The 20531-nt window shown below is 43.5% G+C and overlaps 1 protein-coding gene across 2 annotated transcripts in view; it reads right to left on the bottom strand.

Moving 5' to 3' along the window:
* Positions 1–20531, bottom strand: part of LOC137322030 (myosin-IIIb) — a 166085-nt gene that overhangs the window by 20989 nt on the left and 124565 nt on the right. For both annotated transcript variants that reach the window (XM_067985063.1, XM_067985055.1), the window contains exons 18-24: positions 16471–16590; positions 15082–15167; positions 14330–14377; positions 12561–12608; positions 10556–10647; positions 3538–3699; positions 1541–1671 (exon numbers count right to left, since the gene is read on the bottom strand). In XM_067985063.1, the coding sequence (XP_067841164.1) occupies positions 1541–1671; positions 3538–3699; positions 10556–10647; positions 12561–12608; positions 14330–14377; positions 15082–15167; positions 16471–16590 (687 nt within the window). The remainder of the gene's footprint in view (positions 1–1540; positions 1672–3537; positions 3700–10555; positions 10648–12560; positions 12609–14329; positions 14378–15081; positions 15168–16470; positions 16591–20531) is intronic.

The following is a 20531-nucleotide window of genomic DNA, read 5'->3' as shown; positions in this document are numbered from 1 at the left end:
AACACTTAGTTTTGTGGCTTTCAAAAGGGAACTGGATAAGTATTTGAAAGGAAAAAATTTGCAAGGCTACGGGACTAGGGCGGGGGAGTGGGACTAGCTGGATTGTTCTTGCATAGAGCCGGCACAGACTTGATGGGCCGAATGGCTTCCTTCCGGGCTGTAACCTTTCTATGATTCTAGTTCTCTTACACAAAGTCCTGTGATTTGTGTGTCCAGTCGGCCAATCTATATTAGTGTTAATGTGAATTAGACTTCACATTAAAGTGAAAAAGGTAATATAACTTTAGTTTGAAATTGTCCAAATCCAAATTTGTCTGGTCAGAGGGAAATGCGAGTTCACAGATGACTTCATGTCCTGCTAAGCAGATAACGGTCTCAAAACTGGTATTGCCAGTATTATTGCACTCTTTTTAATCTTTTGATTACATTTTTTTGGACAGGAAGAAATGAATACCACCCTCAATGCCCATCTTCCAGACCAGAGCTCAGTGCCCATTTTAAAATGCATGTTCCTCCCAACCCCCCCAAACTTCCCTAGCCCTTGCAGATAACTTGTCAATATGCATGCTGCTCCAACTCAATCATCAGGTCACTTGGGTCACTGACTTCATTGACTTCATTACTCACAAAAGAACAGCAAAGTTAGAAGGTGACACTGCCAGTTTTCCCCTCTTCCTGATACAGTATGTACTGCTGTTCCAGGCAACTAAACTAAGGTACAAAACTCAAAAATAAAGCATGGTCAAATTAGTGTGACAGGCCAGTGGTGTGAACCCAGGCACTTCTAAAGAAGTAAGTGACAGGAATCCCACTGTGAACAATGTTGGAGGGAGAGGGTCTAGTAGTAGGCAACCCTCCCTCTCTTTAGGACCCTTACAACTTCTTTGGGGTCCTGCAGTTTAAGGATGCCCTCTAACAGTTATAAAAGTAACCTTCTGGACACTTCGGATTCCTTTAATATGCTTCATCCTCTCCCTGGTGCTGCAGCAGTTGTCCCACTGCAGCACTGCCAAGTTTTTCTCCTAAGCAGCAGCGGAGATCCTACCGAGACACATCCTAACTTGGAAATAGGCCAGTTTCAAGGCAGTGGGCAAAAGTCTTGTCCTGCTCCTCCTCCAGCAGCAATATAGTGAGCCAGAGGAAAATCTGGCCCAACATATCTTACTGAAGTAACAAATCACCAATGGTGGTAGGGTGAGGTGCGCACAGCCATATGTATATTTTCCAGTTTATTTAGCTTTGAATGCAACCAACCTTCTCGAGAGAATATCCTTTATCAAACTGATGAGCCCACTGATTATCTTCTCATACATGGTTTAAAATGATCTTTCAGAAAACGGAGAAAGTTAAGCCCAGTTAAAATCTGACCAGTTTTTTAAAAATATAAACGTTGACAGGTTTATTAGTCACAGATGGAGATCTCTCTCCACACTACTCACTTCCCAGGTCTAAAGTGAGGAAGTGATCATGTATCGAGATTGGGAGACAATGTACGATTTCTTTTTAGAAACATAGAAAAGGCTCGGAAAGAAAGACATACCTCTACTAATTTACTCCGGGGTCTGGGAACAGGAGGCTGCACCGCATTGCGAAATTTATCTACAGCCACAGAACGAGGTCGAGGGAGAGGCTTCTTTTTTCTTGGAAGTGGAACTGGAGGGGTCACCAATCCTGTACAGTACAGATTTTGCTTAAGAAAGTATCATTTTCAGTGCAACTGAATAACTTATTTTCCAACAGTTTGTATATTCTGCTTAACAATCCATTCAGAGACTGTATTTCAATATGACTATTGCATTGCTGCAGAATATGTATACTACATGCATATCATTATTACATATACTAGATAGTCAGCAGTGGAGTGCTAACGTAAGCTGCTCATTGCTTTCGAGCATGGTGGGGGTGCCAGGCCAAAGCCAACCAAGGACTTGGGAGTTAACGGGAATAGTTTGCCCATGACCGGTCACTGTAATTAACATTAACACTGTTAACACAATTAACAAAGTAATTAACATTGAAGATTTTTTTCATATTGAACCACCAGGAAAATTCTGCTGGTGTTGCATTGTTGACTTTTATAATAGTTCCTCCTGTCTATATTTTCATACACAGTGCATATGATCAAATGTGTACTTTAATGTCCAATTCATTTTTGGTAACTTCATTTCTTGCATCCTTAAAGTGAAGTTAGGATACACAGGTTGTTTTGAGAAGCTAGCTGGGTTGAATGGAAGTACAAGATTGTAATAACAGTTCTTATTCCTGGCAGACTTGGCTATCCCTCTGCAAGTAGCCATGCAGCAAGGAGGCTTGCACTATTGTGCAGAACCCAAAATGTTTTTCCTGATGCACAATGGTTGTACAATTCCCATTTACATTTATCAAAGGCACACAAATGTCACTGTACAGTGTAAGGTCACTGAATAAATTCAGTAATAGGAAGAGTTTTCCAATTGCATTCAAGATCTTTTTATTGAATCTTATAGAATCTTTTTATTGAATAAAGTTTTTATTTAAAATGCCCATGTACTATTAGGATATCCCAAATTGCCAGTGATAGAACACAAGCCTGGAACATTGAAAAGGTTGCACTCTGGGACTTTAACATTAGTAAAGCAGCCGTTCTAGATAGACGAAAGAGGTCCAGAACCTATAAATTAGTCTGGTTAGATGAATTATATCCCACGATGTTTACAGACACAAAAGCAGCGATTTTTGGGGGAGCCAATGAGCACGACCTAAAACAACTGCATTATCATTGAATGGTCCACATCCTATTTAATATATTTTCTACCCATTTCTTTGACTCTACTCAATGATTATTAACTAGAATTCACTTGAAATATTTCACAAAACTAAAAATTTCAGTTTTCTGCATACGAGTGTAGACAGGCAGTGGAAAAGGAATTCTGCCCAACTCTTTGGCCTCACCATGACCCTGTCCCAAGGCGTGAGGATGGGGTCATAAGAATAATCGGGGCAGGTGACCCCCACCTGTACATCTGCAAAACAGGTGCCCATGCTGCTGTGCTGCTGCAATCTTAGCGTGTCGTCCAGCGGCTGTGGAGGGGAGGGGTGGTTAGGCCCTTAGCAAGCCAAGGATTAAAAGTAAAACATTATTTTCCCACTTTCCCCTTGCAGAGAAGCTTTGGCTAACAATATGAAGGTAATAGATCTGGATTGATTACTTTTGCAACCTACGCCTGTTCAGAGTGGGCGTGGGAACCGCTGGATGGAAGAGAGGCACATCAGGCATCCCAGGAACATCCCCAGACGTAGGAGGGGGTGAGCAAAAGATGCGCCCTCCAGCTTGAAATTTTAAGGACAAGTGCAGCGGAAACCAGACAGATCTGGGTTCTACCCAGAAGTCTAACCCCCTGCCCTGACCCGCCCACAGCTCTGCCAGAATTGCAACTGCTGCCCCAAGGGGCAGGAATTTTTAGGCTACGGTCTTTGGAATAGTCAAAACTCGATTGATCAATATTGGAGTTTTGTAGAATTGCAAACAATTATGCTTGCAGCCCACTCAACACCTACTTTCATTTTCCCATTCCACTGCTTGCTTCTTTCTCTCCGTTTCTTGTTCCAATTCAATCTGCCGTTTTTCTTCAATCTGTCTTTCCAGTTCCAGCTGACGTTGGGTTTGTAGTTCAGCCAGTAAAACTTTATACTTGCTTTGACAGCGGAATCTTTTATAGCCTAAAGAATACACCAAAAAAAATAAATTATCTGGGCCAATTCAATTTTACAAAGTCTTCAGTTTTGCAAATCAGTAACTTGTCAAAGACAAAAAAGATAATGAGCATAAAGTACAAATGCAATGTATGGAGAATAATTGATTTATGGGAGCAGCACAGTGATGCAGTCTGCAGGTTCATTTCTTCACTCTGATCAGTTCTTTTGCTTGGCTACATCAAATGCATTCTAACAAAGACAATCATCCCCAGAAGGAGAGTGAAGATTAGACATTGAGGATGCTCTGTATTGCTTGTAGGAGGAAGCTTTTGTATGGGAAAAGGTGGATGGCTGATTTTTGCCCTTTGTTAGTGAAGCAGTCAGTGGCTCGGGAGACAGCCAGGTGAATTTCTCCAGGGGCTTGTGGTTGTTGCTCCTTGTCTATCTCCAAATAAGTCATAGAGTCATAGAGTTATATAGCACGGATAGAGGCCCTTCGGCCCATCGTGTCCGTGCCGGCCATCAGCCCTGTCTACTCTAATCCCATATTCCAGCATTTGGTCCGTAGCCTTGTATGCTATGGCATTTCAAGTGCTCATCCAAATGCTTCTTGAATGTTGTGAGGGTTCCTGCCTCCACAACCCTTTCAGGCAGTGAGTTCCAGACTCCAACCACCCTCTGGGTGAAAAAGTTCTCTCTCAAATCCCCTCTAAACCTCCCGCCTTTTACCTTGAATCTATGCCCCCTTGTTATAGAACCTTCAACGAAGGGAAAAAGCTCCTTAGTATCCATCCTATCTGTGCCCCTCATAATTTTGTACACCTCAATCATGTCCCCCCTCAGCCTCCTCTGCTCCAAGGAAAACAAACCCAATCTTCCCAGTCTCTCTTCATAGCTGAAGCGCTCCAGCCCTGGTAACATCCTGGTGAATCTCCTCTGCACCCTCTCCAAAGCGATCACATCCTTCCTGTAGTGCGGCGACCAGAACTGCACACAGTACTCCAGCTGTGGCCTAACCAGTGTTTTATACAGCTCCATCATAACCTCCTTGCTCTTATATTCTATGACTCGGCTAATAAAGGCAAGTATCCCATATGCCTTCTTTACCACCTTATCTACCTGTTCCGCCGCCTTCAGGGATCTGTGAACTTGCACACCAAGATCCCTCTGACCCTCTGTCTTGCCTAGGCTCCTCCCATTCATTGTGTATTCCCTTGCCTTGTTAGTCCCTCCAAAGTGCATCACCTCGCACTTTTCCGGGTTAAATTCCATTTGCCACTGTTCTGCCCATCTGACCAACCCATCTATATCGTCCTGCAGACTGAGGCTATCCTCCTCGCTATTTACCACCCTACCAATCTTTGTATCATCAGCGAACTTACTGATCATACCTTTTACATTCATATCCAAGTCGTTAATGTAGACCACAAACAGCAAGGGACCCAGCACCGATCCCTGTGGTACCCCACTGGCCACAGGCTTCCAGTCACAAAAGTGTCCAGTGAAACAGAGTTATAGCATTATGCAACAATTTCTTAAGCTGAAAAAACATTTTTTTTAAATTCAGAAAGGCCAAAAGTGAAGACCTTTCTTGATGAGAAAAGCCTGTCCCTTTAAGACACTAGTGGGGTTAAATTGGTTAACCCCGAAAACATGCGCTGGGATCGCGGTGCGCGATTAAACTGCGCCTGGTCATTGAGATGCAGGCAGCACATAACATTCATGTTGCCTGGTGATTGGCTGCATGCACCAGCAGGGGGCCCCAATATCAGGAGTAGCCAGCACTACTTAAAAGCAGCCTGCACCTCTTAAAGGGGAGGTGCATTGTGGCTGCAGGGAGAACTGGACTTGGTGTGGCAACCAACTCTGTTCTGGAATATACTGAAGAACGGCTGGACCTGCGAGAGCACGCACCAAGGTTCTCGGACGACGCAATAAAGGCTTTGGTGCAAGAGGTGGATGCACGGAGTAGCATCCTTTATCCGCAGGAGACACATGCTGAGGAGGTAGTGGGAGGAAGTGGTGCACGAGGTGAATGCCAGGAGCATTGCACCATGCACATGGATGCAGCACAGGAAGAAGTTCAATGATTTGACCAGAGTGGTCAAGGTGAGTGACTTTAACTGTCATGTGGCATATCCTACCAACTGCACCACTAGCCGCATCCACTGCTCCACACACTACACCCCCCCGTCACCCACCTACCAACAAACTCTTTCCATCAGTATGCAACTCTTCAAATCAGATGCTGCATCTCATCCTCACACAGTACCACTCTTGTAAGCCGCACACCCACAACTCACAGGTCACGCACACTGGCAGCTACATCACCCAAACATCTTGCCGGATACTCAATGACACACTTCCCTCTTTTTTGCAGGAGGTGGTGGCGCATAACAACAAGCATCAGTAAAGACCTGGGAGAGGATTGGCACGTTTACATGTCCTCATCCCCATGGAGGAGACAATGCTGTCCATTATTGGGTGGGCTGTCGCTGCAGCCGTGGCCACTGGTGGTGCTGGAGGTTTCAATGATGAAGGTCTCTACATACCTAATCCTCCTTCTCCCTCATCCTACAATCTTTTCTGACTCACGTGCTGCTGATGGTGTCAGCACGCACATCTTACTTTCTCCTCTCCCCTCACCACAACTCAACCCGTGTCCCTTTGTCATTGCAGATACCCAAGAACTGGAACCGGCAGTTAGAGGAAGATGACAGTGATGATGCAGACACAGCGTCACTTGATCTTACACTCGTAGCCACCAGCTAAGAGACTGACACTTCTCTATCCTAGCCTCTAAAGTATGCGGAGGGATCTGCGCGTGGTGAGACTTCGGGCACAAGTGCGCAGGAGCTGGGGCAAGGGGAACAGATACCGCAGGTGCCAGCCCGCTGGAGGGTGAGGCCGCACACTAGTTCTGCTGCAGAGGAGTCAGATGATGACTTCAATGGGCCAGGCTACAGAAGGCGGCTGATTGACATACACAACCAAATGTTTGATGCACTGGAAAGCAGGCCAGAAAGCCTGCGCATAATGTCAAGGGACATGGAGGAGTCCAGGTCCAACTTAGCACAGGGCTTTGTGCAGAGCTTGAAGCCCATCCTTTCCCATGTGGACTGGGTGGTCACCTCCATCAGCACACCTGTGGAACCCACCATGATACAGTGTCTGATGACTGATGTCAGCTTCCGTTGAGGCACAAACATCTGCTATCCAAGGTCTGACTGCTGCTATCGTGGCTCTGAGTTCCACAGTGAAATGGGGCTTCCCGGGCGAGACAGCGGTCCAACAATCTGTTCTCCAGCAGATCACCAGGATTGCTGCGGCGCCGCCCTGGGAGAGTGGCAGTGGCTCCATAGAACACGAACCTTCCTCAGGATGACAGCATTCCTGCTGCCACCCCTGCCACTCTGCCAGTGCCCTTGCTGTTGCCTGTCAGCCAACCAGGCCAGACTGCTGCAACCCAGGCCGAGATGGTGCAGTCTGAAGCCGGGTCCTCCCGGCCCAGAGCTGTTCAAGGTCATCCTTCAAGGCCATCTGCACTCTCCTCCATTGAAGGTCAGCAGCCTTCCACCACCCATGCTCCAGCCACTGGGGAAGCACCTCGTAGTAGCACTAGGAAAGGAAAAGGCACACGAACGAACAGGGACTGAGGGAATGCACAAGGTTGAATAGTCTTCATTTTGTTTGAATTATTTCATGAGTTAATTTATAAAAGTGGATTTGAATTTGTATTTGGTATTGGTTTTCATTTCTGCGATGAGCTGAGGGAGGATGATTTGATGGTCATGAGAGGAAAGGTAAGGAGTGTGGGACTGTTAGTGAATAGGGAGATGTCGTTGAGGTTACTGGTATCGCTCATTAATCAGCTGATCATGCAGAGCCCTAGCAGACAGGGCTTGTCTACCTTGTTGCCTCCCTGCCGCACTTCCTCCTCCAACTCTTCCTCGGGGCTCAGGTTCTCGCCAGATAGGCGGTGGCAAGGGCTGTTCCCTCATAATGGCAAGGTTGTGCAGCATAAGAACGTAAGAAATAGGAGCAGGAGTAGGCCATACGGCCCCTCGAGCCATTCAATCAGATCATGGCTGATCTTCAACCTCAACACCACTTTCCTGCCCAATCCTCCTATCCCTTGATTCCCTTCGTGTCCAAAAATCTATCTATCTCGGCCTTGAATATAATCAACGACTCAGCATTCACAGCCCTCTGGGATAGAGAATTCCAAAGATTCACAACCCTCTGAGTGAAGAAATTCCTCCTCATCTCAGTCTTAAATGGCCAACCCCTTATCCTGAGACTATGCCCTCTAGTTCTAGACTCTCCAGCCAGGGGAAACAACCTCTCAGTATCTACTCTGTCAAGCCCCTCAGAATCTTGTATGATTCAATGATATCACCTCTTATTCTTCTGAACTCGAGAGCGTAGGTCCATTCTACTCAATCTCTCCTTAAAGGACAACCCTCTCATCCCAAGAATTAATCTAGTGAACCTTCGTTGCACCGCCTCTAAGGTAAGTATATCCTTCCTTAGATTAGGAGATCAAGGCTGTACGCAGTACTCCAGGTGAGGTCTCACCAAAGCCCTGTACAATTGTAGTAAGACTTCCTTACTCTTGTACTGCAACCCCTTTGCAATAAAGGCCAACATGTCATTTGCTTTCCTAATTGTCTGCTGTACCTGCATGCTAATTTTTTGTGTTTCTTGTACCCAAGTGTCTCTGGGCACCAACATTTAATAGTTTCTCACCATTTAACAAATATTCTGTTTTTCTATTCTTCCTACCAAAGTGAATAACCTCACATTTCCCCACATTATACTCCATCTGCCCACTCACTTAACCTGTTTATATCCCTTTGCAGACTCTGTGTCCTCCTCACTGCTTACTTTCCCACCTAGCTTTTTGTCATCAGCAAACTTGGATACATTACACTCGGTCCCTTCATCCAAATCTTTAATATAGATTGTAAATAGCTGAGGCCCAAGCACCAATCCTTGCGGTATCCCACTAGTTACAGCCTGTCAACCTGAGAACGACCTGTTTATCCCTATTCTCTGTTTATGTCCGTTAACCAATCCTCTATCCATGCTAATATATTACCCCCAACCCCAAGAGCCCTTATCTTGTGTAACAACCTTATATATGACATCTTATCGAAAGCCTTTTGAAAATCCAAATATATTATATCCACTGGTTCCCCTTTATCTACCCTGCTAGTTACATCCTCAAAAAACTCTAATAGATGTGTCAAACACTATTTCCCTTTCATAAAACCACGTTGACTCTGTCTAATCATATAATGATGTTCTATGTGCCCTGTTATCACTTCCTTAATAATAGAATCCAGCATTTTCCAGATGACTGATGTCACATACAATGACAAATCTTGATACCTGCTCAGCTGAGTACCGCTGGGCTCTTCCAGAGCAGTCCAGGCAGTGGAAGCGTTGCTCGAGGACACCTATGGTGTGTTCTATGATGTTCCGTGTGGCAGCATGGCTCTCCTTGTACACCTGCTGTGTGTGTGTGTGTGTGTGTGTTCTCATTCGTTCTGGAGTCATGAGCCACTTCATGAGGGAATAGCTCTTGTTGCCCAGTAGCCAGCCTTCGACTTGCCGTGCTGGTTGAAATATAGGTGGCACGTTGGACTGCCACAAAATGAAGGAGTCATGACTGCTGCCAGGATAGCAGGCATTGACCTGCATGATGTGCTGCCTGTGGTTGCATACCAGCTGCACACTGAGGGAGTGGAATCCCTCTCTGTTCATGAGTATTCCCGAGTTCAGAAGTAGAGTACACATGGCAATATGCGTGCAGTCAATGGCACCCTGCACCAAAGGGAAGCCTGCAATGCGAGCAAACCCTCCAAACTGTCGTGCTCGCACCTGCCGCTTGTCTCTGCCAAGAGGGAATGTGATAAATCTGTTTGAGTGCATACAGAGCCTCCGTGACCTTTATACAGCAGTGCACTGCAAATGGCGAGATATTGCTAATATCTCAAGCAGCCTGAAAGGAGCCAGAGTCGTAAAAATTAAGCGCCACGGTCACCTTGACAGCCACAGGCAAAGCTGTCCTTGCCCAGCTCTGAGGCTGCAGTTGTGGCTTCCCAACAGTTGACAAATCTCAATCATGACCTCTTTCGTGAACCGCAGCCGTCGGATGCACTGGTCGTTGCTGAAGTTGAGGTAGGAGAATTGGTCCCTGAAGGCTCTCATTGGATTACGATCTCCTGCTGAGTGCCCTGTACCTCCTCCTCCTCCTCCCTCTTCTGGCAGCTTGTCCTGCTCTGCGTGGCCTCTCTGCATGCTCCTAGTCTGGGAAATGCCCAGAGGAAGCCCTAACAGGCCACCCAAGTCTGGCAGCAACCTTGTTCAGCACACTATTTTAAATGCCATTAACAGTACTGCAAGACCAGCCAGATCACTCTCTTTAGAATATTGTATACAAATTACATTAGTACAAGCTCTTCAGCTGCAGTCAGGTGCAACCACCTGAAAAGCCATAAAGGAATCTGAGCCGCAATGCTGTTCAGGCACAAATGAGGGTAAAGGATTGCTGCCCATTTTTCAGGCATTATTTAGGTGTTAGGCTGAGGAAAATCACCCTCATAGGACTGCATTACTGGGAAATTGTCTGAGTTAGTGAAATTTATCAATTCAGGGAATAGAGTTTGAATGATATTTGACACTTGTATTGAAACTGGTGTTCCTCAAGGCTGCTGGACTAGGTCGGCTTCCATTATAATAGTTCTAATATTGCTATTCATCACTTTCTGTTTTTATTACCAAGTTAAAATATTAAAAACTTCAATAGAAGGTTAATTTTCTCTCTAAGTAGAACAGAATCATTTAAAATCCAAAATTGGCAGTTGTTGCTTACTTTTCTGGATAATTACTGCAGCTTTTTCCAATCTTTCTATACACTTCGCCAATTGATCCTGATGCCAGTATTTAAAGAACAGGCGGGATTTTCTGCAAGGAGAAAAAAAACCCAGCTCAAACCTACATTAAGAAATCAGTAATACACAGCAAACTGGGTTCACAAGAATCACAAGACAGGTTTGGATTGTAGGATTCACTAAATTCAAAGTGAGCCATTATAAGAGTGATTTTGTTACACCAACATGGACTGTATACTCCCCACCGGAAATAAAACGAGTGAAGTAAAACCTTCTAGATTTTGGAAGTTACAAGTTCCCTCTAGGTAACCATGCAATATTTGACATTATATTGGCTTAGTCTGATACAATATTAGATATATTTTACAAGCACTGAAAGTTGGGATTTCACTGATTAACTAAGAGAATGCTATTCCTAGTTAATTTTTGATGGCTATGCCTCATTCGCATAAATGTCAGCATAAATAGAAAGTGAGATTCCTTGCTTTATATACACTCTGACTTTAATAGATGGAGGAAGATATACCTCTTGAAGCTACTAGTAAACCTATCTGGACCATTAGCATTTACTCCTACAGTAATAGGAACCTTATACTTGAGTAATGTGAATGGACTATAGAAAGTGAAAGAATAGCTTCTCCAAGGGCTCAACAACTACACCCAGTGCATAGCTGAGTTACATTGACCAGAAAATTCCTAGGTTTGATCTCCAGTCTGTGCTGAATTATCAGATCTCAAATTAGCCACTATAATTGGACTCAATACCATGGCTGCTGCTGTTGTTTGCTACCTGAGACACAAGTATGGATAAGGGGCAAGAACAGTATTGGACTTGGCTGTGGTGTCCCCTGTCGAACTGGCCTCCCACACTCGTGCATAAACAAATGGCCACTTAGGCAAAGTACCGCTAGGCGACCAATGCCCATGGAATTGTAACTAAGCAAGAATTCAATAACTTCAGGAGTCGAAGTGATGGGAATTAGAATTTTACAGCACAGGATGTGCCATTCAGTCCATCGTGCCTGTGTGGGCTCTCAAGAGAGTTAGCTATTTAGTTTGATTCCTATGCTCTTTCACCATAGCCTTTCAAGTTTTTTTTCCAAATATTTATCCACTTCTTTCAAAAGCTATTATGGATTCTGCTTCCATCAATTTTTCGGATAAAGCATTTCGTGTCCTAACAGCCCCCTGCGTTAAAAGAAATTCTCCTAACCTCTCCCTTTGTTCTTTTGGTGAGGCTGTTAAATTTACCTCTTCTAGTTATCAACTCAAAAATAGCAGAAATCAACCAGCAGAAATAATATTTCCCTATTTACTTGATCAAAACCTCTGAATTTTGAGGTAGAGGGGGAGAAGGCTAAATAGGGGTTTAAACACAAGGATGAGAATCTTAAGTTTAAACGTTGAGACTGGGAGCCAATTTATGTCAGCAAGGACAGGTGTGATGGGAGAGCAGGAAAAATTAAGACAGTAAAGTTTTGGTTAAGCTGAAGTCTATGGGGGGTGAAGGGTGGGAGGCTGGCCAGGAGAGCATTAGAATAGTTGAGTCTGGGAGATGACAAAGGCACGATGAGGGTCAAGAACCGATTCTAAATGAAAGTTATGAAGAGACCCCAGAAAAAATATAAGAAAAACTGTGAATGCTGGAAATTGGAAACCTGTAGAGCAGGAAATGCTGCAGTAGGTGAGTCAGCATCAGAAAAAGTAAAGGTTAATGTTTCAGGTGGAACATTTCATCAGGATGGATGAAGGATCCCAGCTCAAATGCTAACCTGTCTTTCTCGTTCAGATAATAACTGAACTGCTGTGCATTTCTAGATCAGCACGTCATCATATTTCCAGTTCAACTGAAATTTGGAAAAACTAGAACATTCCTTACACGGGTTTGCTGTAAAGTTAATGCGCCCAGAATGCAATTTGTGCAAATTTCTAGTTTGTGCCTCCTTTACTCTCAGTAATGCTACCTTTGGATTCATTCTAACTTACCCAGACTTCCAGTCCTTCAGGTCTGTAGTTTGAAGAATAGCTAGGCAACTGTGAGGAAGAGAGAAAAATCAATTTCAATACAAAGATAGACTTGCATCATAACATGTCAAAAGAAACATCCTAAAGCACTTCCTTTACAATGAATTACTTTGATGTGCAGTCACTGTTACATAAACAAACATGGCAGCTATCTTGCACATAGCAAGATCCCACTAACAACGAGAAGAACCAATTAATCTGTTTGAAGAAGGAATAAATGGCTGGAGAACTCCCTGATCTTAAACGGAGGCCACACCTGCCTGTTCAGATAACCATTAAACATCGCATTTGACAGTACCTTCAACAATGCAGCACTCCCTCTGCACTGAACTGAAGTGCCAGCCTACGTTATGTGCTCAATTCCTGGAGTGGGGCTCGAGTCCACAGCCTGCTAGGTGAGGGTGCTACCAACTGAGCCTAGTTAACACTTGACAGTACCATACAATATGCAAGGATTGAAATTAGGAGATTGTTTTATGCTCAAGATTTTACAATTTCTTTGGTTAATTTTCTCCCCTCTTCCTATACAGATGATATCAATTCTTGTTAGGGTATGGCTGCAGAGTCAATTTCTGGTACTTTGTTCAAGTAGCCCTTCTTTATGTGCAAGGCTTGATGGCAAGTGTTGGCAGTCTATTTGACTGCGAAGACATTAGTCATCCTTGGCAGACGTCAAATGTGCATACTTTCTAGGAGGGATCACTGGATAGCAACCAGGAATGTAAAGCCTGGCTGATTTCTTTCCCTCCTTAGCCAATTGTAGCATCCCTACTACCACTTAGATCAGATGACTGATCTCAGACAAGCGACTGAATCTGGGGCCCTTTCAGTCTGCACGCTTCAGTTACACATAACTTTATCGAATGAGGCAGCAGGCAGCTCTTTTTAAAAAAAAGTAAATTCCTCTTATGAACAAGCGGAACATTCCAAAAAAAACTTGTTCTTGAAAGTAGTTTCCCCACTTAAAGGCATGGGTGGACAAATTCCCATGGGGCTTGTCCCACTCCTCCGACATAACTTTGGTGAAAGCCCTATTTACATAAAAAATAGGGTTTTCACCAAACTTCTGCCATGGTAACAGCGATGGAGTGGGAGAATCCCCAAGGAAATTCACCCTCAGTTTTATTCAAAAAGATTAACAAGTGGAGTAAAGTAATACTACAGATTCCATTTAACTGCAGCAAACTGCACAAAAGTACTGAGGATATACCTTCCTCATCATACAGGTGAAAACTGACTTTAGAGCAAGAGAAGATTCATCTTGCAGAGAGCTAAAATATTCGGTAATACATCAGCTTCAGAATAACTTCTGCTGCATTAGCTGACATTTTTTTTGTCTTCAGTCATAGTTTTAGACAAAAATCTAGAAATTATTTTGTATATATTATATATTCAGAGTACAAGCAATGGGTTAAAACAGTCAATCTCTTGTATCTTAATTGTTATCAATGTTATTTTATCTTTTATTACCTGTCAAAAGCAAATTCATACTTATTTTCTAGTGAACTTTTTAAAATCTTATTTTTCAGTTTCACCATTTATGACTCTTGAAGAGTGAACTTCCTTGGGATGTTTTACTATGTTAAAGGCGTTATATAAATGCAAGTTGTCGTATTTTAACAAAGTTATCAACTATTTAAAGAGAGGAATGTCACCCTTAAATGTTCAAAGCCATATACAGTTAAAAATTTTACATTTTAATTGTGATTGTGATTTTGTTTTCACTTTACCTTTCTTTAGTAAATGATATATTGGGTGTAATAAGCAGTATTCCATATCTGTAAAAAAAATACAAATCAGCAGCATACATCACTCTACATACATTTAGCTTTATCACACCTCATCTAGATGTCTGATTTCAATATATATAATCTTTCAAATTAAAAAGTTACAATTAATCTTAAAAGCAAGTTTCTATCCAGAATATTAATTTTAGATAACCACAGAAGGCACTGTTTGATCCCTTTCATTGATCAGTTCATTGTAATGTTTTCACGTTATGGTTTGGTTTGAGTTTAATATATTACAATGGTTGTCTTAGTCCTAAATTCTGTTGTCTGATTCCAATACTAATTCCCACTTTCCCATCGTCTCTGTCTTCACCGATCTCCATCATGCCTGCCTGTGTCGACCTTCATTAACGCCTCATCCCCCAAAACAATGAATTCAAAATCCACACTCATTTATAAAGCCTTCCATGGCCTCACCCCACCCAACGTCTGTAACCTCCACCAGTCCTAGGGCCCAGCCCATGCCCTTCAGCCTTCCAATTCTAGCCTCGTGCATCCCCTCCAATCCACCATCAGCTGCCTCAGCCTTACCCTCGATTTCCTTAAATCCCTCCGCTTTTCTACTTCTCTCCCCGCCTGCTTTTGACCATGCTTTTGATAATTTCTTCTAACTTTCCTCCCATTGTTTGGCACTTATTTCTCCTCTCAAAATACTTCAAGATGTTTACCACATAAAATGCAAGCTTTTGTACCTTTCTACAAATTCCTTAAAGAGTGGTCTCCATGAATATCCATCTCTACGAATCCGGATAGTTTCCAATAATCCATTGTATCGCAGCTAGAACAAATTGGAACCAAAGCAGCATGTGAGATACAAAAACAATTGATACTATAAAATGATTACATTAAAACCAAAATGGCTACATCAACTTAACTATACAGTCCACTTTTTAAAATCAAAAATGAGGTGCCACGCAAATATTCTGTAAGAATTAGCAGCTAGTATAGTTGTATTTTGCTATCTTTCCAGAATTGCCTTCAATTGACTATTTCAAAATATTCTTCTAAAATAGAGAGAAATTAAGGCTAGGATTTAGACAGAAAATGCTGTATTATGATCTTGTAAGTGGAAGAAAAATTTTCTTTAGATTTTTATTATTTCCAAATTCTGTGGTCATGCACGTACTAATTCATAACTGGTAACAAAGTAGTACTTCATAATGATTTAAAATTTCTTCCTGCTATGTGAACAATTCTAAAACATGAAATTGGAAGCCAGTTACAGTGATACATTCAGCCTCTTGAGCCTGTTCTGCCATTCAATCAGATCATGGCTGATCTGTACCTCAACTCCATTTACCCATCGTTGCTCCATATCCCTTGATAGCTTTAGCTAACAAAAAAATGTGTTTTGGCTGTGTTCAATCATTTTAAGTGCAAGAGAGATAAATGTGTTTTGTTTTGGTACACAATCCACGTTTTACTAAATTTAACCCAGCACCCCTCCCCCCTAAGTATAGCCCAGCATAGCAATATTTAACATTAGTGGGATCTGACAGCTTGCTCAGGAGAATGTGTTCTGATGACTCAACAGCTGAGAATCATTGTTGCCAAGAGTGGACCTTCACCAGTAACATGAGTCAACTGCAGGTACCAACATTGACATTGCTGCTTTATAATGCCTTCAGTGGTAGATGGGTTATGGTGGCCCAGCAGCACCAACATAGCCACTCAGGAGGCAGCAAGCCATGTTGTCTTCCATTATTAGAAAAAAAGGCAGATCTTTGCTTGACCAGGTAGACTGAAAAACATTTTAAACCCCAGGACTCTGTTTGCCACCATTCCTGTGATATTCCAGTGAACCCAATAGTATCTGAATAAAAATGCACTCCTAAAGCATTTAAATTAGATGAAAGTTCAAGTTCTATTGCCTTAAAGCCCAACACAACCATCTAAAGTAAAATCTTAACCTTTTAAGATTTTCAGAGTAGATTTTCATGGTACCAGTACATATCTTCAGCAGTTTGGAGCAATCAGTTTTGCAACCTATCCCAGCTACACATCACTACAGTGAGCAATCAGATCTAAACTCTTTCCATTTATAGCTTTGAATGGCTTACATGCAAGGTTGCAAGACTCACCTGATCCATGAAAATTTTGCTGTCCAGCTGATCAGGCAATTTATTAATGTTTGGTTTGACACAACGAATGAAATGTGGGTTTGCTGTAAACATCTTCTCCATCAGCACCGCTAAAGAATGCTTGAAAAGAAAGGCAGACAAAATGTTCATGCCAGTTCTGCATTTCAAGAAAATGTTATTTTTAAATATCCTACTTGGTTTTCTACCCAAAATATGGGTATGCTGCGCAATGCAATGAAGAATGCAGCACTTTCAACTTTATTAAAAGGAAAACAAATTTAAAGAGTCAGTGAGTATTTGCGACAGAGGAAAATCTTCCAGTTAATACTGGAACCCGATCTAAAATCCTAAATGCGATAAAGTATAAGTTCAGAAGGATCACTCCATATTACTAAATGTACAATCTCCTTTCTCTCACCTGTATTCAGCAGTGAGACACAACAGTATTTTTCTACCTTCAAAGCACTATTAGACCCGACAGTAAAACTGCTCAACACTCTTGAATGATATTAAAATATTTAACAAATGTAAAGTGGACTCTCACACTGCCAGCTGGCCCAGGGAGACTGTTGTCTCCCCAGCCTGGTTTTATTGATTCCCAGCTCATGTGCTAAGAACAGAGTGAATACAGACATTAGCACACATGTACCAATGGTACGCGTTTTGCTCATGTGTACCACTGCTGCACAACTGCTGTTATTCCATGAGCTAGTGCTTGTGCAGAACAAAATCCTGCTATTTTTGAGTATATGCACAAATGAGTCCAGTCATCATATAAATGTTATGCATGTACAGATGAGAATCAACACACTTCAAACAGCTATCCACAAACAAGCCTGGCTTCTCATCTTGCTGCTGACTTTCCATAATAGTTTTTAAAACTGTTTTCCTTGCTTTTAACTGCTTGGAGTTCTTTCATGAGTAGCTCTTAACTGTTGCTTTTCACAAAAATCACTGATATTACAGTGATAAAACCACGGAAACATCAGGAATGGGGCTTTTTCTGTAATTTTTAAAATCAGACTACACTGTTGGTAATAAAGCTACATAAACATCAGGAAAACCTTTATTACTGCATTATCATCATGTAGTTTTATGGATTAAACCATTGCAGGTGATATCTTAGTTGAACAGTTCATTTTTTAAGTTACAAATATAGTACTGTGTGGGAGAGGGAGAGGGAAGGAGAGGAGAGAACTCCTGTCCCACCACTACGAGGGGGGGGGGGGGGGGCGGGGAGGAGAAAGGTCAAGAGAGCAATAGTGATAGGGGATTCTATAGTTAGGGGAGCAGACAGGCATTTCTGCGGCCGCAGAAGTGATTCTAGGATGGTATGTTGCCTCCCTGGTGCCAGGGTCAAGGATGTCACTGAGCGGCTGCAGAACATTCTAGAGGGGGAGGTGAACAGCCAGAGGTCGTGGTCCATATCGGTACCAACGACATAGGTAGAAAGAGGGATGAGGACCCGCTGGCAGATTTTAAGGGGTTAGGAAAGAGATTAAGCAGCAGGACCTCAAAAGGTAGTAATCTCCGAATTACTCCCGGTGCCACGCGCTAGCGAGTATAGAACTAGGAGGATGGAGCAGATAAATGCGTGGCTGGAGAGATGGTGCAGGAGGGAGGGCTTTAGATTCCTGGGGCATTGGGACCTGTACAAGTGGGATGGGTTGCACCTCAACAGGGCCGTGACCAATATCCTCGCGGGGAGGTTTGCTAGTGCTGTTGGGGAGGATTTAAACTAACTTGGCAGCGGCATGGGAACCTGAGCTTAGATTCAGAAGGGAGAGAAACAGTGCTGGAAATGGAAGGCAGAAAATTAGTTAGAGAGTTTGGAAGGCAGAGGAAACAAAGGTTAGAAACTAGACAACAAAGGAGTTTGGCAGTGCTTCATGGTGTATACCTCAATGCAAGGAGTATAGTGAATAAGGCAGATGGGCTAAGGGCACAGATAGACATGCTGAAGTATGATATCTTAGCTATTACTGAAACATGGCTTAAACAGGGGCAGAAATAACAGCTCATCATTCCTGGTTACAGGGTTTTCAGACGAGATAGAGGGGGGGATAAACAAGGAGGGGGTGGCAATATTGGTTAAAGAAACAATTACGGCTGTGAGGAGGGATGATACGTTAGAAAGATCATCAAATGAGGCTGTATAGGTTGAGCTAAGGAACAAAAAAAGGGGCAATCTCACTGCTGGGAGTGTACTATAGACCCCCAAACAGTCAGAAAGAGAGAAAAGAACTAGTATGTAGGCAACTTTTTTAGCCAGTATGTAGCAAGCCCATCAAGGTGGAGGGGGGGGGGGCAGTTCTGGATTTAGTTTTAGGGAATGAAGCTGGGCAGATGGAAGGGGTATCAGTGGGAGAGCATTTTGGTGGTAGTGATCATAATTCAGTTAGATTTAGCATAGTTATGGAAAAGGGCAAAGATAGAACAGGAGTATCCTGTGCCATGTGGGAACTCCAGGATGCTTCCTGTGTCCTGGACAACCACAGGTACAGGAAGTGTCGTCAGCTGGAGGCGCTCGAGCTCCGGGTTTCGGACCTTGAGCAGCAGCTGGCGTCACTGCAGTGCATCCGCGGGGCTGAGAGTTTCATGGATAGCATGTTTCAGGAGGTGGTCACCCCGCAGCTTAAGAGAGTGCAGGCAGAGAGTGACTGGGTGACCGCCAGAAAGACAGGGAGGACCAGGCAGGTAGTTCAGGAGTCCCCTCAGTTCTGAATACTGGTGGGGGAGAAGACTCCCCTAGGGAGTGCAGCCAGAGTCAAGACCAAAGCACCATGGGTGGCTCACCTGTACAGGGTGGGGGGGTGGGGGGAAGGAGACAGATTGGGACAGCAATAGTGGTAGGAGATTCCATAGTCAGGGGAGCAGTCATGAATTTCTGTAGCCGCAGGAATGATTCCAGGATGGTATGTTGCCTCCCTGGTGCCAGGGACATGGATGTCACTGAGCGGCTGCAGAACACTCTGGGGACCGGGGGGGGGGGGGGGGGGGGAGGGTAAACAGCCAGAGGTCGTGGTCCATATCGGGAACGACGACATAGGTAGAAAGAGGGACGAGGGCCTGCAGGCAGAGTTTAAGGAGTTAGGGAAAAGATTAAAAAGCAGGACCTCAAAAAGGTAGTAATCTCCAAATTACTCCCAGTGCCACGCGCTAGTGAGAATAGAAATAGGAGGATAGAACAGATGAATGCGTGGCTGCAAAGGTGGTGCAAGGAGGAGGGCTTTAGATTCCTGGGGCATTGGGACCGGTTCTGGGGGAGGTGGGACTTGTACAAGCCAGATGGGTTGCACCTCAACAGGGCCAGGACCAATATCCTTGCGGGGAGGTTTTCTAGTGCTGTCAGGGAGGGTTTAAACTAGCTTGGCAGGGGGATGGGAACCTGAGTGTGCATTCAAATGGGATAAAGTCGGAACTGGAAATGGAAGGCAGAAAATTAGTAAGTGAGTCAGGAAGGCAGAGGGAATGCAGGTTAGAAAATAAACAACAGAGCAGTTTGGCAGTCCTTAAATGTATTTACCTCAATGCAAGGAGTATAGGAAATAAGGCAGATGAGCTGAGGACACAGATAGACACGTGGCAGTATGATATCTTAACTATTACAGAAACATGGCTTAAAGAGGGGCAGGACTGGCAGCTCAATGTCCCTGGTTATAGGGTTTTCAGATGCAATATAGAGGGGGATAAAAAAGGAGGGGGGTGGCAATTTTGGTTAAGGAAACAATTACAGTTGTGAGGAGGGATGATATTTTAGAATAAGCATCAAATGAGACCTTATGGATTGAGCGAAAGAACAAAAAGGGGGCAGTCACACTACTGGGAGTGTACTATAGACCCCCAAACAGTCAGAGGGAGATAGAGGAGCAAATATGTAGGCAAATTTCTGAGAAGTGCAAAAACAATCGGGCAGTAATAGTAGGGGATTTCAACTATGTTAATATTAATATTAACTGGGATACAAACAGTGTGAATAGTATGGAGGGCGCAGAATTCTTAAATTGCAGACAGGAGAATTTTTTTAGCCAGTATATAGCAAGCCCAACGAGTGTGGGGGT

This window comes from Heptranchias perlo, chromosome 1, assembly GCF_035084215.1.
Source record: "Heptranchias perlo isolate sHepPer1 chromosome 1, sHepPer1.hap1, whole genome shotgun sequence".
Classification (NCBI taxonomy): domain Eukaryota; kingdom Metazoa; phylum Chordata; class Chondrichthyes; order Hexanchiformes; family Hexanchidae; genus Heptranchias; species Heptranchias perlo.
The sequence above is the reverse complement of the archived record's forward strand: the minus strand, read 5'-3'. Positions and strand labels throughout refer to the sequence as shown.